The sequence below is a fragment of the Geotrypetes seraphini genome, chromosome 9, assembly GCF_902459505.1.
Source record: "Geotrypetes seraphini chromosome 9, aGeoSer1.1, whole genome shotgun sequence".
NCBI lineage: Eukaryota > Metazoa > Chordata > Amphibia > Gymnophiona > Dermophiidae > Geotrypetes > Geotrypetes seraphini.
In genome coordinates, this window is record NC_047092.1 from 107,092,643 (window position 1) to 107,119,780 (window position 27,138).

The window sequence follows — 27,138 nt, forward strand, 5'->3', positions numbered from 1 at the left end:
AGCCATTTACTTTGGAACAGGGACTGGCTTACTTTGCACATCATAGCTGAGATGTCGTCATCTACCTACAGTTGCATATACCCTTGCATTCACTTGCTTTTTTCCTAGATTCTGCAATGATTTGACATCAGAGTGGCTAGCAGGTAATAGAATGAATGACAGACCCCAATAAAGATTGTCAAACTTTCTATATGTCACCTTGTTATATTGAAAAGGGCCCATTCAGCAGTCCCTCCTGAACCCCTATCTACCTTGGACTCTGTTCACTAAACTGCTGATGCTACAAGGTTAAAACCACACAGGAAAGTTTAAACTATAAACAATTTTTTTATTAAAATATAAAACTTTTTAAAACGTAAAACTTTTTTTAAAATAACTATTTACATACACATAACACAGGGAAAGAGGGTGGGTGCCCCCCAAGAGCAGCTTGAGCTACCTCAGGCGAGGGGGGCGGAAGAGGTGCAGTCATTGAGAGGGTGTATGGCTGCTGGCACCATGCCCTCTTTCGGCTACCAGCCGCAAGAGGGCATGTTCCATCCTCTCCACACATCCTCTCAATACCTGCACCTCCTCCAAGAGGGCAGAGTAGGGCTCCATCTCCCTGCCCGCCCCTTCCTGATGCTGGTCGGGCTGCTCCTGGGGGGGAACAGCAAGGAAAGGGGGTGGGATGGGATCAGGAACAGGAAGGGCAGGAGAGTGAGGGGAAGGGCTATGGGAAGGGGAAGGTCCAACAGGGGATGGTGGTGGGGGTCCTGGAGGTAGTGGTGGGGCAGGCGGTGGGGGTCCAGGGGGCAGTGGTGGGGCAGGCGGTGTGGGTGGCTCAGCAAGCTGCCACGGGGAATCTTCCTCTTCTTCCCCCTCCTCCTCCTCCTCCGCCGATGACCAGGACGGAGCCCCCTCCCTCACCTCCGGGGCCCAGGGTGGGGTCATGGGTGCCACCTCCTGAGGGGGTGCCTGTGCTGCTGCTTGACAAGAGAGAAATAGGATACAGTCAGATATGTCCACAACACTTTTGAACATGACATTCTTTACTACGTTATTTTCTTCAAATGCTAATAACAGGATGCAAAGCACCTACTCCACTGTAAACATCAAAATGTAGCGTAAGTAAGTGAGGCAAGTAGAAAACCATAACGCCATTGTGACATGATATCACAATAGCAGCTTTACTGCAAATTTTATGATTAAGAATGGTTTACAGCTACTCAAGCATTTTCATCTATTTATTCTGGTAGGCTGATCACAAAGAAACACACGCTGGACTCATTACTCACCGGCTTCAGCGCGCAATTCCTCCATCACCCCCTCAAGGAAGGCACGCTCCTGGCGCCTCAGCAGCCGCCCTCTTTTCCTGAGATCCTCAACCTGGATAATAGAGAGAGAGAGAAAGAACAGAGAGGGAGGGATATGATGAGTGCCATCTAGCACTGTGGCATAACATGTTTACTTAAGTATTGACCTCTATAAGCACATAAAAATGGAGTACGCTGCCCTCCAAGAGCCCCTATCCGCTTTGCTGCCTGCCTCCACCCCCTTCTGCCACATGTTTTACATGAATGTATTCACGTACTCCAGCATTTTCCCCTTTCTGTGCTGGAGGCATCGCTATCTCTCTACTGTACCTGGGACAGTGTGGGGGGGGGGGGGTGAGGTGACATGACCAGCATCACAAGGAGGAGTGTGGGATTGAATTCACAACCCCAGGGTGCTGAGGCTGTAGCCTATCAGCACTGCCCCACATTACAGCATGTCCTGGTGAGCTTACAATTATGCAGCAGGGGCAATAAAATAGTTTGGTCAGAAGGAGCAGCGTGGCTTGAAACCCCTGACGTCAGGGTACTGACGCTGTCACTTTAAACGTCATGCCACTATCTCCCTAGACCAGCAGATTGATACAGGAAAGTTGTAGGTATTTGAAATGACATAGCAGTACTTTAATATATTTGTTTTCCTTTGGCAAAGTTGATTTCAAGATGTTTGTATTACAAATGCGATGTTCATGACCCAAAAATTAGTTGTGTGCATGTTGTGAATGGAATATTGTGTGCATGTTGTGAATGGCTGACAAATGCAGCCTTATAGGAGCTGCATTTGTCATTTAAAATCCTACTACTGCTCCTTTGGGATGTGCTTTAATTTCAGTATTCAATGTAAAAGATTTATTATGCACAATTGTAGTTTTTAAAAGGAATCAAGATTTACCCACAATAACATGACCAATTTGATAGAGACAGGTTTCCATCATCATTACTTTTTACATGATTATTTGTGAGGGCCTGACTTGGAATACTTACTTCCCTGGGACATGAGGCTCTTCTGTTATACCGCCGGGTCAGGCGGGTCCAGGAGTTCCTGAACTGCAGGTATGACCTACGATGGCCAGGCACTACAAAGTAGTGATGCTCGTTTGGTAAGAAGAGCCTGGCCAGCAGCTTGGAGTCCTCTGTGGAGAAATTTGGCTGTCTCCTGGCTGCCATTTTAGAGGAAATAACTGCGTATGAAGAACGGGCGATTCTATGATATCACAACGCAAAAAAACACGATGACGTTTTTGTGCCGCTTGGGCGTGCTTGTGGCGGCCGATCCGCGCTACATCAACACTGTTGATTACATCCTAAACCACGCCGATATCGCTGTTATACAAAAAAGTATAGCAGAACGCTTAGAAGCTTACCATGTAAACCTAATGAAACTTCACCTCCCCCAAACACAATGACAAGTTATAAATTAAATAAATGAAGATTGGGAAGTGAGGTTCACATATTTTAGCTTAGCTATGCATGTTTGGGTGGGTGGAAAAAAAAAGAATATTATGTCTTTGGTAACCTTAGTCAGGACTTGAACCCCTGACCTTTGGAAGATACATGCAGTGCTTTTAAGCACTGAGCTATGTTGGGGATTTGGGAATGGGAGTCTCCAGAAATGACTTTAGGTACAAGCTTAGAAGCTTACCATGTAAACCTAATGAAATTTCACCTCCCCCCATGTATTTAGGTTCACACTATCTACATTTGAACAAACACAATGACAAGTTATAAATTAAATAAATGAAGATTGGGAAGTGAGGTTCACATAGTTTAGCTTAGCTATGCATGTTTGGGTGGGTGGAAAAAAAAATAATATTATGTCTTTAGTAACCTTAGTCAGGACTTGAACCCCTGACCTTTGGAAAATACATGCAGTGCTTTTAAGCACTGAGCTATGTTGGGGATTTGGGAATGGGAGTCTCCAGAAAGGCTTTACGTACAAGCTTTAACAAGGGGTAATCATTGCAAGTATCTACAGGTGTATTTGATCTGAGAACACCCAATGAACGTCCAAAACGATTTCAAAATTCTAACGGCTTCTATGACATCAGACGCTACTTTATGGTTAGGGTTAGGGCTAGAGTTAAATAGCTCAGTAGCTCAGTGAGTAAAACGCGCTGTACCAATCATCCATAGGTTGTGAGTTCAACTCCCGGCTTGTCTTTTACTTGATTATAACATGAGGGGTTTATGCTGCAGGAGTGTGTTGTTGGGGTGTTGCAGGGGTGTCTAGGATGACAGAGAACAGTCACTTGCATTTTCAACAACGCATTTGAATTTCTTAAGACGAAACCTTAGTGAGCCGGGAGAGGGAGGTCACCGCAGCCTCGCGCCTCAGATGAAAAGGTTCATTTTTTAGGGACCATGTAAGCTGATCTGGGACAGTCTTCAGCGACTCGGAGCCCTCCTCCCGGTTGGGCAGAAGGAGGAGGCTTTGGCGGTGGTGGTTTTGGTGGTGAGTGAGGGCGGGAGGGGGGAGTCACCTGGCTGCTGCATCTGCACTCCTGCTGGCCACGGGCCTACTGATCACAGAGCAGAGATCACAGAAGCACGCAGGTATGTGCGCATGCGCGGCTAAGGTTTTATTATATAGGATTACACCTATCGCATCTCATTTTCATCACAAACACATTAGCGAGACTATACACAATACATTACAAAGTTGAGCTTGGGTTTGATAAAATAAACAGCATAATTTTAACTCTGTATTATATTTATTGAACCCTACTTAAGAATATGGGTGTTGCATCCATGACAACGGTGCTTTACACCATTGAGCTACCAGTCTTTTGCCTCAACTGACTGTGATATGATAGCTAAATTGAGTATACTTTAGCACATCACTAAGGTATGCTATGACAGGGGAACCAGAGACACAGGTGTAGGTCAGTGAGTAAAAGCACTATATTGATCATCTGTAGGTTGTGAGTTCAACTCCCGGCTTGTCTTTTACTTGTGGCATATCTACCTTCCAGGTGCACCTTGATGATGTCACAATGAGGTCAGCATTGTGCTGCTGGCTACTTCCTCTTCCTGTGAACTAGAAGCCACATTCAGGTCTGATCTGTGTTTTGATTCTGTTTCTAAGTTGGGCCAGTGTAAGTTATGGGATTTACCTTTGTTGTGAAGAATGAGCTGATTGTAGGAATGTTTTAAGACCAGGAGAGTGTTCTTTCGAGCAAGATATCACTTCTAAACTATCCTCTCTGAAATAATGTCTCTGGGAAATCGAGAGAAAGCTTATTGGATGACTTAGGGTGCCTTTCCTGCCAGTCTTTGTGGAACTTAAACGAAGTTTATATGGTGTTCAAAGTCCTATCCTTTCCACTTCTAATAGGAGGTGAGTATGACATTCCTGTACAGCTTTCTGTGTAGCATACATCTACCGGTTCCCACCCTCCATACTGATAATGTAAGTTCAACACCCACTCGGTACGTTTCATCTTCTAGTTCTCCTTTGAAACATAACATATTTTTTTTCCTTGTATTAATGGTAAACTGTACAATTCTGATATCCTAGAGGAAAAAGATACAACACAGCAGTGTTCTCTGTCTGCCATTCCCTACCTCACTGATATTGCCAGATCAACTAATATATAGTTTATAAAATGGTATACTGTGTTTTGGTTATCCTTTTCATCATCCTATACTTAGAATGCTGAATGACTGATAATAAAGAGTATAAAAAAGTATAATCTAAAAAAAAAAACATCGTACCGACGACTATCACAGGTCTATTGGAGACGTCTTAATGACGTTTCAGAAACCTGCGTCTATCTTGCGCCAAGCGGTTGTAGAGACGTCTACTGTACGCCTAAGTACCGTTTGATTGACACTTGCGTTTGCCGGACGTCTAAAGCACGCCTATGTTAGACGTACTAATAGAGAATTTACCCCTACATGTAATAAATAAATAAAAAGATTCTAAAATGTTTTTTAAACTAATGATTAATATTAATAAATATTATAATGAATTTCATGAATATAAGAAATTTGTAGTTATCTAACTAGCTATAATTTCATAATTCCCTTATCAAACCAATATTCATGTAATAATAATTAAAAGAACCTAACAGATCAAAGACATTTTAAATTTCCTAAAATGCACAGAATTATAAATATGCCTATAGAATAAAGTAAATATTATTTTAGACTTTTCACTTATTATAAGTATTTAGCACCAAACACGTGGAGGGGCATAATCAATAGGTCATATAAAAGGTCTATGCGTTGGCGGTGTAAGACGTCCAGGGAAATGTGTCAATAATGGAAAGATGTCCAAGTCAATTGATTATCGGCATGAAAGACGTCCAGCATAAACACGTCCTCGTGCACTATACTGAAGCGTCCAACTTTTCCTACCAAAATGAGCCCGTCCAAACAAGACGTATATCTATTGTTGCCGCGATCCACTGGACGACTTGCTAGTCGTATAGCGCTCCTTATCTATTAGTTACATTACATTACATTACATTACATTAGTGATTTCTATTCCGCTTGTGCCTTGCGGTTCTAAGCGGATTACAAATTAGACGATATCTGGACAATACCGAGAGAATTATATAACAAAGATTCAGGTACATTACTTGATACAGTTGAGAGTTACAAATTAGAGGATATCTGAAGTTATCCGATGGAATTATATAACAAAGATTCAGGTACACATCCCACTGATTCAGGCACATGTCCCACTGATGTCACACTGTCCTCAACAACGTCCTGCATGCCCATATATAAATCACCACGTGGAAGTGCGACCCTTGTGGGTGTAGTAGGCGTTTAGTGATGAGTCAGGAGAGTGTTTGGAGTTTGGTGGAGGATAGGATAGTTAATATTGATTACTGAGTGGGATCGAGTGATTGGAGAGTATTTCTGTGAGTGTGTGTGTGAGAGCAAGTGAGAGAGAGTGCAAGAGTGACAGACAAGAGAGACAGTGTGAGTGATTGTGGGAGTGAGAGATCGTGTAGTGAGGAAGGGCGTGCCAGGAAGAGTGTGTGGCCACCAGGGTGAGTGTGGGAGAGGGTGTGTGAGTGTGTGTGTGAGAGCTTATGTGAGTGTGTGTGGGTGTGATGGTGGAGTGAAGGGAGCCAAACTACTCCCTAGTGGTCCCTAGTGGAGCTCTGCCTCCAGTATGAGGCATGGGTGTTTGGCCACAATGGCGTGAGACCACCCCGCCACGTCGCCATGAGGGCCTGGTCAAGAATACGTGACACCCTGCATAGGTGAGAACTCCCCCAGTACCGATCACTATGTAGCCAGTGTGTCCTAGTCTCTAAACCTGTCACCTTTTGCTCCCACCCCCATCTTTCAAGGAACTGCTTTAAGGAAACATAGAGAGATAGATAGATAGATAAAGAAGGATAACAATATCTTGGCAGGCAGATGGTTCATTTCTGGATATGTCCCTACCCTATCAGAAAATACATGACAGATGTGATGTGCTCAGTGCCCTCAGAAGCCTGCATATGTTTGAAAGGGGGATGCAAAGAACTGTCACCTGACCCTATTCTCCACCATATCCTTCTTGCAAGCGTTATGGGGTGTACCATGACCTGGAGTCCCTGAGGCGCAGGTGGCGCAGGGTCCACCAGGAGAATCCAGCCCTCATCTGGCGCACCAGACACCACTTCAGAGCTGGACGTAAGTGGCAGCCCCCCCCAAAAGTCAGTAGCACAGGTATGGCAGCTGCCTTGTAAGACATACCAGAAATCCTGAAATGTGTAGGTGACTATCAGATGGTAAAAAGCTATAATGGAGGAATGGGGGGTCATCCTCAGATCAATGAATATCTCTGCAGTTGATATCAGCGCTGGTAGCATACTGAGTGGTCAGTCTCTGAAGCTCCTCTCTGCAATCAACTGCATTGTCAAGGAGGCATAACACAACAAGGGATATACGCCTCAGAGGCTGCCTCCCACATGTTGGTCTGGAGGTCACCTTCATAGCTCCAGACCAATAGTCAGGCCTGCTGTATTGGAGGCATATATCCCTTGTTCAGGTATGCCTCCTTGACACTGCAGTTGATTGCAGAGAAGGGCTTCAGGGAGACACTATCCCATTCTAAGCATAATGTGTGAATCATAGTTGCACCTGTCACCTTCTATCCCAGTGTTTTTCAACTTTTTTTGGGCAAAGGCACACTTGTTTCATGAAAAAAATCACGAGGCACACCACCATTAGAAAATGTTAAAAAATTTAACTCTGTGCCTATATTGACTATATATAAAGTAATTATCTTGAATAGGAATCAAATAAACACAAAGAAAGTATTTTATAATTACTTTATTATGAAATATTAAGTAAACAGAATAGTGAAAAATTATAAAATACTTTATTCAGTGCGAAACCTGGGCCTGTTTGGCTGAACACAAAGCTGATATTCTGGCTGGAATCGAAGAAAGACACACACGTAGCTCTTCGTCAACAGCTCTCAGTCTCTCTCTGTATTTGGTTTTTATAGCATACAAAAATAGACAAATATACCCTCCATCTTTTTTATTAAACCACAATAGCAGTTTTTAGCGCAGGGAGCTGCGCTGAATGCCCAGCGCTGCTCTTGACGCTCATAGGCTCCCTGCGCTAAAAACCACTATTGCGGTTTAGTAAAAGGTGACCATATTGTAAAATATAGACAGCAGATATAAATTCAGAACTGTGCATAGTAAGTGAAGGGAAGTTTTCATCTCTGGGAATTTACCCAGTTAACTATTAAGTTATTTGGGCAAATTCCTTTGAAAACTGTGGTAATACTGCCTCCACTTTGCTAAATTTAAAATAAAATCATTTTTCCTACCTTGTCTGGTGATTTCTGGTTGCACTTTCTTCTTCTGACTGTGCATCCAATCTTTCTTCCCTTCTATCAGCCTGTATGCTTTCTCTCCTCCACACCTCATTCCCTCCCCCAACTTTTTCTTCCTCTCTCCCTGACCTTTCTTTCTTTTTTTCTGTTTCTCTTCTTTCCTTCTGTTTCCCTGCCTGCCCCCTTTCTTTCTTTCTCCCTGCCGTTCCCCAAGCCACTGCCACTGCCGCTGCCATCGGGGAACAGGACCCACCAATGGATAACAAGCCCCAAAGCCGACGCATGCTCTCCCTGACGTCAATTCTGCAATTGGAGAGGAAGTTCCGCCCAGCCAGGCAGCGATTGGCTGGCCCGAACTTCCTCTCCGACTGCAGAATTGACGTCGGGGAGAAGAAGACTTATCGGCTCGATAGATTAGATCGCCAAGACAAAGTGAGTCCTGGGTGATCGACTCACTTTGCCTTGGCGAGCTACTGGCGCCCCTGCCTCGGGCCCCCTGTCAGCTCCGGGCCCCTGAATGCAGGACTGGTAGTACTGCCCTGATGGCGGCCCTGCGGCACACCAGGCAACAACTCGCGGCACACTAGTGTGCCGCGGAACAGCGGTTGAAAAACACTGTTCTATCCTATGTCATGTCATGTCTGCTACCTCTCAAAGCTCAGCTCCTTGTCAATGTGCTCTTCCTTGGCAGCTGTTCTTGTATGTAATCTATTGCCAGCCAAAATGTGGGTGCTGAGATACCGGTCAGTCCACTGTGTCAACAAATACATCAAAGCCATTCAGTGTCACCTGCATATGCCGGTCACCTTTTGTATAGATATATACCGGTGTAACTGTACACACAAAGTAGTTTACATATTTGGTCACACACTGGCCTGACCTGTCTCCCACTTAGTCTCAATGGGTTGGGTGTGGGGGGGATATCTAATTGTGTATGTAGTATAAAAGCAATGCATGCTATGGTAACCCTAACATCATATTCTGACCACACACAGGTCGTGCACAGCATGCTGCTGAGGGCCTAGCCCAGGAGGTGGTGCAGGAAATGTGCCTCCAGGCCGCCAGGGAGGCAGTGGCAGAGGCAGAGGCTGCAGATGAGGAGGAAGGCTACTCTGCATCTGAGGAGAGTCTGCCACATGAGGATATAGTGGAGGTGTCCAATGTGGAGGACGAGGGCCAGGTGGCAGAGGTGGAGGATGTGGCACAGGTCGTGGCGGAGGTGGTACCGGAGCATGTGGTGGAGGAGCAGGGAGCATGGGAGGTCCCTGATGTCTATGCAGACCTGCCCCCTCTTGAAGGGGATGAGGAGGTGGCGATGGAGGCAACAGGGCTGACCCCATGCCATGATGTCCTGCCAGTGGCCCCAATTGTTCCTCCCCCTCCTGAGGCCTATGGACAGCTGCTGAACATTGTGGCCAAAATGCGCAGTGAACTGCAGGAGGGGAGGCGTGAAACCATGCAGACCCTGCAGGAAATCGTCAGCCTTCTGTGGCAGCTGGTTGTCATCTTTTAGGAGCCCGTTTAGGGGACGAAGGGGCAAACCTGAGGGCCACGCTGCCAATGGGCCATTGAGGCCCCAATCATGTTACCAACAGTGTCCCTGATAGCTCACAAGTAGCTGGCAGAAATCCAATGACTGAAAGGACATCACACGGCCTCTCCATCGCATATTCAGGAGACTTTACCTACTGTATCTCATTGGGACATACTTGGATGTTAACCTACTTGATGTTACTGGCTGTCGGCTACAATGCTGTCACCATATTCTCTGCCAATGATTGCAAGTGTTGAGATGTGATGTACAGATGCAAACTGTACAGTGATGGTTAAGGTGTACAATAGTTGCACTGAAGGTGTGTTCCAATCCCATGACTAGGGTAGGAAGACATGCATATGGTGGGTCAGTGTTGTACGCAATAAAGGGTACCTTCCCCATATCAGTGCAAAACAGGTATGCAATGAAATTAAATGTCCCTGCCATCAGATGGGATGTGGTGAGGAGGCCCTAAAGATTGACACTTAAAACGTGGGAATGCTAGGCTGTATATCTGAGGTCACAAATATCTTCTCTAACCTATGGGCCAATGGATGATGATGTAACCAGGCCAGGGGTACAGGGAGCAGCATTGAGATTAGAAGCCACAATCTCTGGAGACAGAGGCTGCAGCAGCAGGACAGCCCTCACAGATTTTGCTGACCTTTACAAATGAAAAAGTATGTGAGGCTCAGAACTGCTCGCTTACTTTGCACAGGTTGGAGCAGTGTTAAGCATGTGCCATGTTGTTAGCATAAGTATGATGATATTGTATTTTCTCATAAAGCATACATATTTGAATGACGATTGTTCTATGACAGTCTTTTGTGACCAGGTGTTCTACCATTCATGTCTACCTCAGCAAAGGTGTATGCAGTTATATTTGAATCTTGATGACAAAAAACAGAACAAAATGTCATGTGTGATCCCTTGATGTCATGTCACTGACCTGCACCGATCATATGCAATCAGTTAGGCGCCATAAGAGCTACACATGTGCATGGTGAGGCACTAGGAAGCAGACCAGTGTCAACTGAGAGGGTATTCCCCCCCTCCCTCCCAATGACACCAAAAAGCTGTAACAGCTGAGCCACCACATACACCTGTGGGCAGGATCAAGGGTGTGTAAGGCATGAATCCCAGGGGAGGGGGGTAAGGTAAAGCAATCATTGAATGAAGGGGGTAGCATGTGGGATAAGGAGCCCCCCTCTAGGCAGGGATGGGGGATGGGGAGATTGAAGAGGTGTGTTCTAGGAAGCTCACACAGTCGTTGCCCTTACCCTGTTATGGCCCCTATACAGATTGCTTCTTCCCCCCGTTCGTCTAAACGCTGTTTCAAACAGCCTTTCCAGAGGGTGACCAGCAACGTGAGCCCCAGACATATCTAAAAGCAATGAAAACATCATAAGTGAAGCAGGAATACTTGCGTACCTGAATACAGTCACAGGCTTGAAAAGGCAGACCATGTAATCTGTAACATGCAGCAAACGAGTTCGGATAGCATCAGTAGATAGTACCTCCGAACAGAAAGGAGACGGAAGTGCGTGCTGATGTAGACGTATCCCGGCCCTCTAAATTTAAACGTACCAAGAAATGTGGCCTAGGTGTCTGCATATACACTGATTTCACCCCCTTCATTATGTCACCAACACACCGCCCTATGGTAGCTGGGTATGTGGTCACACACCTTTGGGATGCATGTTACCTGTGGTATGCTGTGACATCCATATGTAGATGCCAGCTCTGACGAGGATCAGGCCGGATGCAGTGGCATCGACACACTGACTGTGCTGGGACAGCAGGATGACACAGCTGCAACACTCAGCCAGCAGGGGCCAGACGAGTCCCAGGACACCCAAGCCCAGGAGCCTGCCAATGGGGATGAGGAGCTGCCAATTCTCTCACCGCCTGAGCAGTTTTCCAATGTGGCTGCCGATACCGAGGAGGGCAGTGAGGCCACACAGCCTGGCCACTGGAGGGCACCCAGTCGCCAGCGTCGCCACCTGCTGAGACTGGCCCAGAGGCTACTGGGCCACAATCTGACCCTGGAGGGATATCGGCAGCAGAAGCTCCAGCTGCTGAGAGAGGGTGTGGAGGCAAGACAGCAGTCACTGGAGGCAAGACAGCAGTCACTGGTGGTAAAACAGCAGTCAGTGGAGGCCCAACGGGAGACGAATGAACTGCTGAGGCAGCTTTTGCATGCCAACACTGCCATCGTTGGAAAGCTGGAAGGCCTCCAGAGTGAGCCGAGAGCTACAAACCATCCTCCCTCCACAAACCAGCACGCTGATCAGGTGCCTGCACCACCCTCCACCACTGGCTCAGTGGCGACAGCACACAAAGCCACACAGAAAAGAAAACACCCCCAGCTGTTGGGGCCTGTTCCACGCCTGCCTTCCTCCACTCAGGTTACATGGCCAGCTTTTGGGCAGCAGAACACTGACTCCAGCAGTGATAGTGGCAGCTCAGACACTGATGTTGCCCCAGTTGGTCCAGAAGCTTCATCTGTACCTAGAGGTGGAGCTGGGAGGGCTGTCAGGGGCCGTGGGAGACCACGTGGGTGAGGGAAGGGGACGGGGAGGTAGGTAAGGGGCTGGTGTTGGTCGTGTATGTGGGGGGGGGTGGGGTTGGTGAGGATGTGTGTATATAAGGGTGGTGGTTTGCACACAATGTGGGAAAATACAGGTGTTTCTTTAAAAGAACCTGTTGTCCTTGCTGTTTACAAACTTCAGCTTATCTACACTGAACCTGACATTAGCCTGGGTTAGTTGTGCAGTCCAGTTAAATGGCACTGGACTGATATAGTGTCAGGTGGCTAGGGTACAGCGTCCATTTCACAGGAAGTGGGTCTGTATTAGACGGTGCCTGGCATTGAACCCTTCCTGGCTGGCACTGTGCTCAGCTCTGTGCTGTGGGGTAAAGTCGTCATCATCGCCATCAGGTGGCTGCTGCAGTTGTTGCTGTGGGGGATCCGGCAATGGCTGGTGTTTGCGTACTGCAAGGCTATGCAACATGCAGCATGCCACGAAGATCTGAGCCACCTTCTCAGGCCTGTATAGCAGCTGGCCCCCCGAGTGATCCAGGCATCTAAAGCAGTTTTTTAACTGCCCAAATGTTCTTTCGATGATGCTCCTGGTGGCTCTGTGACACCGGTTGTATTCCTCCTCAGCTGCAGTGTGAGGGTGGACAATCGGAGTCATCAGCCAGACTCGCTGAGGATACCCCCTATAACCTATGAGACATAGAGAAACAGAGAGAGAGAACAATGATGAGTGGAAGTGATTTTCAGGTGCAGGAAGAGAGTGTTGGGATGGGGGAGGAACGGGGTAGCTGTGTCCCTGAGGTGCTTACCAAGACACCAAGCGCCATTGAAGTGCCCCTGGGTTGCTCTCCTGTGGAGGCCACAATGCTGCACTATGTAGGCATCGTGTGTGGAGCCAGGGTATCTGGCACACACATCCAGGATTTCTCCCTGGGCATTGCACACCACCTGCATGTTCATGGAGTGGAACACTTTCCTATTCCGGTAACTGGCCTCATCTGCCCGAGGGGGTCTGAGGGCAACATGAGTACAGTTTACCACTCCGATGACGGAGAGGAATTGTGCCACATTGTAGAACTGCCTCATACTGTCCTGTAGGGCCTGGGGAGTGGTGGGGAGGGAGATGTAGTCACGGGTGTGGGTTAGGAAGGCATTAAAAAATTGGGTGAGGCAGTTGGAAATGGCAGGTTGAGTGAGCCCATTGCTGGATGCCAATACAGACTGGAAGCTCCCAGTTGCCAGGAAAGCAAGGACTGTTGTTACTTTTAAATGCACTGGCATTGGGTAATTACAGCGAGTGCGGGCCTGTAGCAAGGGCTGCAATTGGAGGCAGAGATCCTGGATGATGGCCTTGTTGAATCAGTATCGCTCCACACACTGCTGGTCGGTGAGCTCAAGGAAGCTGGAGCGAGGCCTAAACAGCCTCCTATGGTGAACTCGATGTTGGGGCCTGTCATTCTCCACCTCCTCCTGCAGAAGGAGTTCAACAGCAACCAGCACATTGACCCCTTCCATGGCCCACAAAGAAGGCACCTGGCAAAGAAAGCAGAGCTCATTACAGTCTAAACAGGCCCCAGCCAAGCAGTCCCCTGACACCCCCCTCCCCCCAGGGATTGAGGCAGGTGGTAAAAGAGAACACTCACTCATGCCACACGATAGAGACCACAGTGCATGGGTAAGCTGTACTAGATGTAATAGAAAGAGCTGGTGATGGTGATAGGAGGTAGGCGGGATGAGAAAGGGGTGTTTGCAGAGGTGAATGAAACGTGGGGAGACACACAGCAGTGACAACATAAGTGGGAAGGTTGAGTTAGAGATGGTCAGAGTGAGAGGGTACACACACACGATATTACACACCCTTTCCTTACCTGTACACAGGCCGGCACACACTCAGGAACAGCTTAGACATTGTGAAAGCAGGTCTAAGTCAAAACGCTACTTTGAACGCACAGAGCAAACTGATTTACCTTTGGTTATCGTATTTGTACATTTGGGGCCTAAACCTACCATCGGAACGGCCCCGGAACGCCCCCATTTTGTACGACTTACATTGGACGTTTTGTGGCGTAGGACATAGCAGCAAACCCGGGCAATGTCACACTCTGAAGCAATCATCTTGAACCTTTCTCCTCACAAGAAGTAATTGAGCAGTAAATAGGTAATTAAATAGTTAAGTAGTAAAGCAAGCTGCTAAGAGTACCAACTTCATGGTAGATCTGGGTGACCAGAAAATCCTCACTTTCCGCAGCAAAGGAGCAGGACTTTTATATCCTTGGAAATGCCAATCTCACAATTTGACAAAGCCTGCATGGACTGCACGGCATAGAAAGAGAGTCACCGGTGATTGAGTCTAAATTAGATTAGATAAAGTTGCAGATAGCCTCTTTATTTAACACTTCTGATCTGAGTTGGCTAAAATCATATAGTATAGTAGAGCACGAGATGTGCAACCTGCCAGCGTTCTGCTGAGTAGGGAGATTCCCCCCCCCCTTTTATATCAACCTTGTTTATTGAGGAGTGAAGAGATACTGCCAGACATGCCAAAAGACACTTCACATTCAAGGGCCTGAAGATAATGACTTTCCACATTGAGAAACAAGCCTGTTAGAAAGAATTCTGAACGTGACACCAATATGAACCTTCATTCTTGATATACTGTTCATTCCCAATTTGGCCAGACACATAATGGGGGCAGTGCATTTACAATGATACTGTAAAGCACTGCAGTCCATCTTCATTACCCCAACTGCAGATGGTGGCATGCACAATTCCACCATAAAATGAAGATGCATGCTGAAAATGACTGGCCAATGCTGTTTGTGAAGTTCAGGCACCCGGAGAACCATGAACAGAACACATATCGCAGCTCAATGCCGAACAGCAGAAAGCCCCACAGGACCCACCAAGCACTGCCATCACCCAACTCCAAACAGACTCTCTTCTTCAGTCTTCCACGATCTACTCTCTGAATGACATGAACTGCAGACCACAGACGGCACTGGCGGCAGGAAGTGCCATGTCCAAGAGAGGTGTCCTAATGGTTGCCTGCCACAAAAACCGAAGATGTTCCTCACAAAATTCTGCTCAGGCACTAACTCAGATTGGCTCAGGCACTAACAGAAAAGTAAGGCTTGACAGCTCAGACCTGCCAGAAAATGTTGCTGCCATCATGCAACCCCCCTAGCAGTGGGAGGGATACCCACTCCCTCCCACCACTGCCATTAAGCAATACCCCCTGGCAGCAGGAAAGATGCCCACTTCCTCCTGCCACCAAGCAACCCCCCTACACCCCTCTGGTGGTGGGAGGGATGCTTACTCCCTCCTGCAAACAAGTAACACCCCCCGGCAGCGGGAAAGATGCCCACTCCCTCCTGCCTCCAAGCAACCCCCTGACACCCTCCTGCCAGCAGGACAATGTCACTCCCACTGCCACCATCATACTCCTGATGACCTCCACCCCTCTTACCTTGTTTTTGAAGGCCAGCCAGAGGGACGCCTCCTATCTCTGACTAGCAGGCCTACCTTTTCAAAATGGCGGGCCTTCCCCTCTCCAGTGCATCCAGGGATGCACCAAGGAAAGGTCTAAGGCTCTGCTTGGTCAGGTTACTTAAGGCCCCTCCCATAGGAGGTATGGTGTGGGCAGGACTAGGACAGACTTATGACTTGGACGTTTTTCTACCATAATCAAACATTTAAGAATATGTCTAAGGCAGTGGTTAAAGCTACAGCCTCAGCACCCTGAGGTTGTGGGTTCAAACCGACGCTGCTCCTTGTGACCCTGGGCAAGTCACTTAATCCCCCCATTGCCCCAGGTACATTAGATAGATTGTGAGCTGCCGGGACAGATAGGGAAAAATGCTTGAGTACCTGAATAAATTAATGTAAACCGTTCTGAGGTCCTTGGGAGAACGGTATAGAAAATTGAATAAATAAATAAATAAATTAGATGTCTGGGCCTAGACCTGTTTTAATAATGAATAAGTGCCAAAAAGGTGGCCAAACTGACTAGATGACCACTGGATGTACAGTAAGCTTGACACTAAACATAACATACCTGTCTGTATGACAGCTTCATACCTGTCTGTATGACAGCTTCAGATGTTATGGCTAGTCCTAGAAGAGTAGCAAGCAGGTTCCTGGAGTAGCCTGGCGGGCAGTGTAGTCAACCACAGAGATGGGTCTCAGGCCCATATCCCACTCTAAGTACTACACTTATGGTAGTACTTAGAGTGGGATATGTGGGAATCTGTGAGTATTCCATACTCTACCTAAATCCCACATGTGAAGTGTCACCCTCAGGCATAATGACTATTGGTATGGTATATAGTTGGGTCTAGTAGGTTTTGGGTGGGTTTTGGAGGGCTCACCATACACCATAAAGGGGTTATGGTGAGATGTGTACCTGGGACCTTTTATGTGAAGTTTACTACAGTGCCTCCTATGGTGACCCACTGCTCTGCTGGGATGTCTGTGTGATCAGTCTAGTACAAACTCTGGCCTCTTCTATACCCCAATGGCTTGTTCTGTGGATTTTTCATTTATGTAGGGTTTTTTTTGTTGTTTTTTTTAATGGCTTGAAAAGATAGATGCACAGAGCACAAACAAAAAATAAGATGTTTTGCAGTTTTGAAAATGGGAAATGTTTAGTACTTGGATTTTTGTGCATCTTCCGTAAAATGTCTAAAGTTGAATTCACAAATGAAAATCAGATTGTCTCAATTGTTATAGGCTCAGATATTGATAATAAGTAAGTCTAAGTTTACACAGAATGTTGTAATACAGCTTATATACTTTTATATGGACCTTCAGACTACCTATAGGGTACAAACCCCAGGCTGTTTAACTCTTCGTCAGTCCAACTTTATTCAATCAAATTTTATTTAAATTTTATTTTTTATTTTTGTATTAAAAGTCATTTTTTTTAAAACCAGCAATACATCACTTAGCTGTAGCTTATAGTGATGCTCTTCAATCTTCACCCCTCTCGACATGCATGTTTCATACAGAGAAACTATCTTCAGGGTCGAGGGATACTAAAACAAACAACAACTGTTTCAATTTCTCTATGGCCTGATTTTCCAACAATTCTAGACAAATCATTCAACTAGATAACCTCACTTCATTGATAGTTTACAAACTTTAAACCCCACCGGCTCCCCCAGAAGAGTAGAGAATTATTTAACTTACCAACTAACAGGAGCTAATTCATGACATGACACGGAGCCACGAATGTTTTAAAACGGAGTTATTTATACAGCTGGGCTACCGCACATAATTGAGAGTGGGAGGACGTCAACCTATGTGCAGCGTGTGACGTCAACCAACCCCCGTGCAGGACTCAGCTAGGGCTGTCAAAGATAAAACACTATATGATAGAAAGCCACTCTATTTCTTCATTAAGCCCTGCAGGTGCTAGAGTATTAAGACTGTATATCCATTTTTGTTCCTTATACGCTAATGCTTTTTGAATATTTCCTCCCTCCCACCCTACAGTTACAGTATCAATAATCCTCCATTTTATGTTAGACCATGTGTGTTTCATAAGCTGCCAGTGTCTTACCAAAGGGGCCGTTTCCCGTTCTGTACATACCCTGGATTTATGTTCGTTTAAACGAATTTTAATGGAACGCATTGTTCGACCAATATATAATTTGTTGCTAGGGCATTGAATCAAATAGATGACACCCGTGGAATCACAGTTAGTGAATGTCTGACTAAAATATTTAGTCCCTGTATCAGGGTGAGTCCAGTATCAGGTTTAGTCCCAGGTGAGCCCACCAAAGTAAGGCAGCACCATTGGCATCTGCCACACATAGAGTGTACCCCCCTATTGAAATCCAACGGGGCCCTATGCTTCACTAATTCATCGATGTTTCTTGTGCTCATAAAAGAAAACAGCGGTCTTTCAGGGCAGTCAGGAACTACCAGTCTGACCACATGCCAATGTTTAAGAATGATTCTATTGATACTGGCAGAGAGTGGGGTAAATTTTTGAACAAAAATCAGTCCTGTTTCCTCCCTGTCCTGTTGATAAGTCAAAAGAAGCTCGTGTTGAGCATATTTAGCTCTAGTATATGCTTGGCTTATGATCCCCTTGGGGTATCCACGTTGGTAAAACCTCTCCTTCATATCTTTGGCTTGAGTCATAAAATCCTCCATGGAAGAGCATAGCCTACGAAGGCGGAGGAATTGGCTAATCGGCAAGCTGTTCCTAAGGCGAGCAGGGTGAAAACTATGGTAATGGAGCAGACTATTTCTGTCCTTGGTTTTGCGATAGAGAGATGTCCTAAATCCGTCAGCTTCTTTCTGAATATGAATATCCAGAAAAGCAATTTCTTTAGTATTGATAGTAGCCGAAAATTTGATATTAGGAAGTAACTGATTAAGCCAAGCTATGAAGTTATGTAGATCTTGTACAGAAGAGGTCCAAATCAAGAAGATGTCATCCAGGAACCTCTTCCACAAAAAAACATGTTGAAAGTCCTCAGATTCATAGATGTATTTCTCCTCCATGGCAGCCATATACAAATTGGCTATAGAGGGGGCTACCGAAGCACCCATGGCAATACCATGGATCTGTTCGAAGAACTCCTCATTAAACCAGAAGAAGCTCCTGGTTAAAACCATTGTAGCTAACTGTATGAGAAATTCAGTGGAGATCCTTGGGTATATGGTCTTCTGATCAAAAATTCCTCTTAACATTTCTAGGGCTTCATTTGCTGAGATCATGGTGTATAGGGAAGCCACATCCAATGTGACCAAAATCCACTCATCCGTCACATTCGTAATAGATGTCAGTATTTTTAACATGTGGGTAGAATCTTGAATATAGGACCGTATTTTCATTACTTCACCCCTCAAAAAAACATCAATAAATTTCAAGGATAGAATTCAAGGATAGAGTTCCTCATGGATACAATGGGGCGCCCCGGAGGGCTTTCCAAATTTTTGTGGATCTTCGGTAAGAAATAAATCTGGAGGGTGACTGGAAAATTTTCCTTCAAAAAAGACAATTCCTTATGGGTGATCATATGATTTTTGTAATCCAAGGATAACAATTCAGCAATATCTGCTTTAATCCTGTTGGTCGGATTCATAGGGAGGCGCCGGTAGTGGTCAGTATTATTTAGTTGTCTGTATGCTTCCATATTGTATTTTTCATGGGACAAGATGACTATCGCTCCTCTCTCGTCAGCTCTGGAAATCAAAATTTCAGGGTGCTCTCTAAGTAAACGGATCTGCATATTCTCATCATATGTTATGTTTCTCCTCTTATAGGATTTCTCCCAACGTTTTTCCTGTTTGTCTAATTCCTGAAATATGAGATCCCTAAATGTTAACAAGTAAGGGTGAAAAGGCCCCGGAGGGGACCATTGTGATTTCAGGCTAATGATGTTCTGAAAAGAAGATTTTTAATTGTAGAGTATGGAGGAGGCGGTACACCACCAACCTAGTCTCGAAAGGGTCGTACACAGGGGTGGGAACAAAGCCTAAACCCATGTTTAGAGTATGGATTTGGATATCCGGGCATGGCACCCCAGAGATGTTAATAACCGGGAATTGTTCATATTAGGAGTAGTGTTAACTACTACATTCTCCCTCTCCCCCACCACGGGGGTTGGTTGTACGTTCACACGCTGCACGTAGGTTGACGTCCTCCTACACCCAATTATGTGTGGTAGTCCAGCTGTATAAATAACTCCATTTTAAAACATTCGTGGCTCCGTGTCATGTCATGAATTAGCTCCTGTTAGTTGGTAAGTTAAATAATTCTCTACTCTTAAAGTTTGTAAACTATCAATGAAGTGAGGTTATCTAGTTGAATGATTTGTCTAGAATCGTTGGAAAATCAAGCCATAGAGAAATTGAAACAGTTGTTGTTTGTTTTAGTATCCCTCGACCCTGAAGATAGTTTCTTTGTATGAAACATGCATGTCGGGAGGGGTGAAGATTGAAGAGCATCACTATAAGCTACAGCTAAGTGATGTATTGCTGGTTTTTAAAAAATGACCTTTAATACAAAAATAAAAAATAAAATTTAAATAAAATTTGATTGAATAAAATTGGACTGACGAAGAGTTAAACAGCCTGGGGTTTGTACCCTATAGGTAGTCTGAAGGTCCATACAAAAGTATATAAGCTGTATTACAACATTTCTGTGTAACTTGGACTTACTTATTATCAATATCTGAGCCTAAACAATTGAGACAATCTGATTTCGTTTGAGGATTTCAAAGGTTCAACTAAGGCATTGTAGTGGTTTGAATGTTATATAAAATTGAATTCAGATATCATATTGAAAATGCTCCTCCAGGCCTCCTAAATGCTGAAGTTAGTGTAACATCATGAGAATTTCTACAGCACTATGGTACCCTGACAGCCAATGGGATGAGAATGCCTGCAATTTATGCCAGATCTCATCTTTGGGCTTCTATCCACTCAGAAGATAGACAGCTTGGAGCCAGTTTGTGGCCTTTCTGTGACCAGTTGTTTTTTCTGGACCTGCACCTGGTCAGAAGTTACACGTCCTCACTAGAAGTTTTCAGAGAGGTAGAGGAGAATAGGGTAGAATCCTTTGGAAGGTGAAGGAACACTAAGAGGGTTTATGATAATTTGGGGAAGAGACTGGTAGCAGCAATTTCCACCTCTCTGTGTATTATAAGCTCCCTCTTTTGCCTGTGAAATTTGTTTTAAGTTCCATCTCCTGCCTTTGACCCATGCCAAGAGAGATATCCCCCTGTCCAGCCTGATGCAGAGATAGAGCTCAGAATCAGCCTGTCATGAGTTGACACTAAGAGGCACTTGCTAAGGAGCAGGGATTTAAGGACTCAAGGACAAAAATAGTTGCAGCCTTGTTTTAGTGGGAAGGTTTAGGGAACCCTTCTACCCCTAGGAATTCACTTAGGTACCTTTGGTAACCAAGTTTCTAAGTTTATTTGTTTGTTTGATATACCGTTTATCAAAAACATACCTAAACGGTTTACAATTATCAGAGTATTGTTAAAATTAAATTAAAACTTTAAAATTTTAAAATTAAAATAGGGGAAAAAAAAGAAAAGTGGGAGGGGGGATGACAAGACATATAGACATACTGGAATAAAAAGAGAAAAGTTGGAGATGGGAAGAGCTTAAATACAATGGCAAAAATAAAATGCAATAAAGGGAGGAAAGAAACAGGAGGGCATTAATACATTAGGTTAGGGGTCGCTTCAGAAGAAGCATTTTTTTATTTTTGATTCGGTACTGCTGAATACAAGGAAGCTGTTTGGGCTCGCAGAGAAGAGTCAAATTGTGAAAGCGTCTTTGAAGAGGAATGTTTTTAAATTACATTTGAATTTTTCAAGAGATGTTTCTTGTCTGAGATCTAATGGAAGGTTGTTCCATAGCATAGGAGCAGTGACTGAAAAAATGGTTTTACGGGTAGAATCAAGAAATAGTTCATGAATAGGAGGAACAGAGAATAGGTTTTGGGTAGTGGAATGCAGATTCCAGGAAGGGGTATACGGAATAAGTAATTTATTGATGAATGCTGGTGAATTGGACTGCTTGGTTTTAAATGTTAACAGAAGTATTTTGTAGGTGATACGGTGAGAAATGGGTAACCAGTGAGCTTTGCGAAGGAGGGGGGGGATCATGTGGTCAAATGTTTTAGCTTTGTAAATAAGCTTGACTGCAGTATTTTGTAAAAGTTGTAACCGACGGATTTATTTTTGAGTAATTTCTTGATTCCAACATTTCCAACATTGCAGTAGTCAATGTTGGAAATGACAAGGGAGTGAATTAGAATATTGATGGAGGGGGGATCTAATAAAGAAAGAATAGAACAGATAAGCCTTAGTTTGTAAAAGCATTTCTGAATGACATTGCTGATTTGGTAGTGAAAGTTGAGATCTTCATCAATAATAACTCCTAGGATTTTAATTTTATTGTCATGTTGAATAGTGCATGAATCTATACTGATTGGATAGTTCAGAAAGCTTTTGGGGGAAGTAGAAAAAATATACTCTTGGATTTGGAGATGTTTAAAGAAAGCTTATTTTGCCAAAGCCAAGAGTTGATCAGATTGAGTTTATTATTCATTTCTTTTATTTCAGCTAGTGTAGTAGTGTTTATGGGGTGAAGTAATTGAATATTGTCGGCATATGCAAAGATAATAAAGCCTACGAATTGTGCCAAAGTAAGAAGAGGGCTCATAAAGATATTGAAAAGAAGGGGAGAGAGAATGGATCCTTGTAGAATGCCATAGGTTTGAGTTATTGTAGATGACGTGGTATTATTAAATTGGACTTTGTAGTTACGATTTTGAAAATAGGATGTGAACCATTGTAATGAGGTCCCTGTGATACCTATGGTTTGTAATCTATTAAGCAGTAAGGTGTGGTCTATGGTATCAAAAGCAGATGTCAGATCGAGTGATATCAGGAGAATAGACTTATGGTGGTCTTGGAAGTAGCGGATATTTGTAACTAGTCCTGTTAGTGAAAGTTCAGTAGAGTGGTGGGCTTGAAAACCTGTTTGGTATGGGTGTAAAGTGTTAGTTTTTTCGACAAAGACAGTTGATTGAAAACCAGTTCTAAGTCTAATAGATGCTGGCATTGTAAAATTGAAGTTGGAACTTTAGACCATCTTTTATTTTATTGTCCATGTATTCAGGCATTTTGGATATCAATCTGGGATCAAGTTAACCTAATGATGGAGAGTCATGTGGCATTGTCCTATGACACAGTGGTTTTTGGAATGTGCATGAGGGCTAAATGCCAAATATTGCAGCAAACAATAAATTACTGATGATTCTTACTGGTGTGGGAATTCAGCAAATAACGACTAATTGGAAAGACTGTTCTAGACTGAATTGTAGTTTCTGGTGGAACTCAGTATGCCATATGTATAAGATGGAAAGATTTCTTGCAGTACAGAGGAGGTATTTTAAAAGGTTTCAGGAGGTGTGGAGGCCATTAATTGAATATTATAATGATTAAGGTTTATTCTTTTTCCTTAGGGGATAATTTGTAGAAATGGGGGTGGGGGTGGGGGGGATAGGATAATCTAATTAAATAGCGGTATATTTCAACTGATTAATGGATATAAGAAACATGGTATATATGTATGAATAGAAAAGGAAAAGGGGTAAAATTATTGGAAATATGTTGTTATGAAATATTAGGGGATATATGTAATATGATGAGATATATTTGTTGTGCATTAATGTATATAATAAAATGAAAAAAGAGTTTGAGGAAGAAAGGGTGGGGGGAGGGATAGGTTAATGTATGATTAATTGTATTATGGAAGAGGGATGTCTAAGTATGTATATGTTTGGATAGATTATTTTATTGATATGGGAAGGGATGGGAGGTGGGTGGGGGGAATTAAAACATGTATAATAATATTGTTTAAGAATGTCAAGTGTGTTATGTGAATTAATTATAATAATATTGTACACTTGTTGAGAGAAATAAAAAGGAATAAAGATTTGAAAAAAAAAAGAAAACCAGCTTTTCAGTTAATTTAGCTAGCAATGGTAGATTAGCAATGGGTTTCTTCTTCAGAAATCTTAGATTGTTTGATCCTAGGGAATACTACTGCTTATTTCCTTCGATTAGGCATGAAATCTGTAGATAGACTTTTATTGATCATTTCATTGAGAAAGGGACCAAATATTGAGAAGTACTTTTTTAAAATGTTAGGTGGTATAGTTTCGAAGGAATTGTTTGAGATGTTTAGGGTCTGACTAGTTCTCTGAATCTTGTTAAGTGAAGGTAGGTGAAAATCTGAAAATGAACTGAGAGAGTATTTTCTGAGATAGAGGGTTTTTAATGATTCATATATCAACCTGGTTAGAGAGTTTTGTAAGTACAGTGCTAATTTTATTTATCAAAATAGTTTGCGAGGTCCTGAGCGGTGGGGTCGGTTAGCGTTTGGAGATGATTTATTGGCATATAGAAGAGAGGGACCGGATGATAGAATAGAGAGCTGATGAGTTGTGGGCTGCAGCTTTGTGTTTGGTGTAGTATTGTTTCTTTGCTGTCCTGTATGTAGTTTTGTAGTGGGTTGCTTGGTCTTTATATTTACGCAGGCATAGAAGTAGAGCGCTTGCGTCTCCATAGGTGTTTGGGTGGAACATAACTGGAGTCAGAAAAGGGATAAATTCAGTGGTGTACCAGGATTTCTTTTTTGAGTTATGAGTTTAGTATGGGTCATTAGGGGGGGCCATTGTATCTATCAAATTGTGGGTTTTATTTCACCAAATGTCAGATTGCTGTTCTAGAGCTAGGGTGGAAAATTCATTAATATGAAGGTCGAGGTTATTGTTAATTGAGGACGGAGTAATATTTGTTGTAGTTGTGAGTATTATAGGTGTGTGTGTTGGTTTGAATACTGTATGGCAAAAGTAGACTGATAAGAGAATGATCTGTCCAAGGAAGGGGATGAATTTGCTGATTCGTGAACCTAGATGAGAATGAACCGTGAACGAAAATCATGTTGAGTGTATGACCCACTTGGTGAGTGGGGTTAGAGATAATTGGTACCAGTGAGATATCTGAAATTAAGGTAAGGATTTCAGAGGAGAAATGATTAGACGGGTCATCAAAATGAATGTTAAAGTCTCCCAGATTGCTGTGGGATATGCAGTAATTGAGTATAATAGATTGATGAAAGTTTTTCACTAGAGATGGGTGAGGGGCAGATAGATGAGTTGAAAATAAAATGGGAAGGAGTGGGGTATGGTAAATTGTAGTATCTCTGCAAAAGAACAAGAGGAGCTGGAAGAATCAAAGTGGAGTGGGAGGGAAGAAAGGTAAATGATGGCAACACCACCCCCAATCTTGTTTTGGGTGATAAACTGCTTTAAATGTGTAGTTGTTGGGGCAAGCTTGCGTCAGATAAGCATCCTCCCCGTCAGTGAGCCAAATTTTGGTAAGACAAAGAAAGTGAATTCCATGATGTAAAATGAGGTAATGTACAAGGTGATGTACAGGTAGCCTGCACTTCTATCTATAGTAAGTAGGAGGAGAAAAGAACTATTTATCATCTGACAATATCATTACTGAAGAGCCCTAGAGGGGCATTTAAAAAGAAAGTATTTGATTATATATTTATCATTTTTCAAATTGTATGGTATTGTTATTAATACAGTGGTGCCTCGCATAACGGACGCCTCGCACAGCGAACGCTGCGCACAACGAACTTTATGTCTTGATCCGTACAACGAACTTCGTTTCACACAACGAAGTCGCCCGAGCTGCATCCTTCCGCGCAGGCACTGCGCGTAACTGCCCTCTCTCCGCCTGGTTCCCTCTTGCCCCCCCGACTCCCCGACACGATCGGGGCAAGAGGGAGCTCAAGCCCTCTTGCCCCCCCCTGACTTCCCCGACACGATCGGGGCAAGAGGGAGCTCAAGCCCTCTTGCCCCCCGACTCCCCGACACGATCGGGGCAAGAGGGAGCTCAAGCCCTCTTGCCCCGCCGATTCCCCAAATCCCCGACAATATCGGGCCAGGAGGGAGCCCAAGTCCCTCCTGGCCACGGCGACCCCCTAACCCCACCCTGCACTACATTACGGGCAGGAGGGATCCCAGGCCCTCCTGCCCTCGACGCAAACCCCCCCTCCCCCCAACGACCGCCCCCCCCAAGAACCTCCGACCGCCCCCCCAGCCGACCCGCGACCCCCCTGGCCGACCCCCACGACACCCCCAACCCCCTTCCCCGTACCTTTCTGTAGTTGGCCGGACAGACGGGAGCCAAACCCGCCTGTCCGGCAGGCATCCATCGACGGAATGAGGCCGGATTGGCCCATCCGTCCCAAAGCTCCGCCTACTGGTGGGGCCTAAGGCGCCTGGGCCAATCAGAATAGGCCCGGGAGCCTTAGGTCCCTCCTGGGGGCGGGGCCTGAGGCACATGGGCCCAACCTGACCATGTGCCTCAGGCCCTGCCCCCAGGAGGGACCTAAGGCTCCCGGGCCTATTCTGATTGGCCCAGGCGCCTTAGGCCCCACCAGTAGGCGGAGCTTTGGGACGGATGGGCCAATCCGGCCTCATTCCGTCGATGGCTGCCTGCCGGACAGGCGGGTTTGGCTCCCGTCTGTCCGGCCAACTACAGAAAGGTACGGGGAAGGGGGTTGGGGGTGTCATGGGGGTCGGCCAGGGGGGTCGCGGGTCGGCTGGGGGGGCGGTCGGAGGTTCTTGGGGGGGCGGGTCATTGGGGGGAGGGGGGGTTTGCGTCGAGGGCAGGAGGGCCTGGGATCCCTCCTGCCCGTAATGTAGTGCAGGGTGGGGTTAGGGGGTCGCAGTGGCCAGGAGGACTTGGGCTCCCTCCTGGCCCGATATTGTCGGGGAGTTGGGGGAATCGGCGGGGCAAGAGGGCTTGGGCTCCCCTTTTGCCCCGATCGTGTCGGGGAGTCGGCGGGGCAAGAGGGCTTGGGCTCCCTTTTGCCCCGATCGTGTCGGGAGTCGGGGGGGCAAGGGGCTTGGGCTCCCTCTTGCCCCGATCGTGTCGGGGAGAGTCGGGGGGGCAAGAGGGCTTGAGCTCCCTCTTGCCCTGATCGCTGTCGGGGCAGTCGGGGGGGCAAGAGGGCTTGAGCTCCCTCTTGCCCCGATCGTGTCGGGGGTGCCAGGGACCACACGGAGTCACCCACCGTACCACCCGATTCGGGTAAGCGCAGGTATCGGTGGGTGGCTTATTTGCGGGGGGGTGCCTTATTTTACATTTTTTTCTAAAAGGGGGGGCTGTCTTATTTGATGGCCCTGCCTTACTCATCGGGGAACACGGTAGAAAAAAAAAAAAAAATGAACAGTAAGTCCCAGTATTTGCCGCTGAGACTCTGCCCTCTCACTGTAAAATTAGACTCTACTTAGTCTGTCTTTAAATTTAAAAAATGTGTGTTGTTTTAAAAAACAATTATGTTTTTAGATGTATCTAAATAAAAATAATAACCAAAAAATTTATCTTTTTTT

The 27,138-nt window shown here is 45.1% G+C and overlaps 1 protein-coding gene across 1 annotated transcript; it reads right to left on the reverse strand.

The window, feature by feature from the left end:
* Positions 1 to 12,477: 12,477 nt before the first annotated feature.
* LOC117366422 (putative nuclease HARBI1) lies at positions 12,478 to 13,466 on the reverse strand. Its single transcript, XM_033957761.1, has 2 exons — positions 12,995 to 13,466; positions 12,478 to 12,875 (listed from the first exon to the last, which is right to left on the reverse strand). Exons 1-2 carry the CDS (start codon positions 13,464 to 13,466, stop codon positions 12,478 to 12,480), a joined length of 870 nt encoding a protein of 289 aa, XP_033813652.1.
* Positions 13,467 to 27,138: the final 13,672 nt, after the last annotated feature.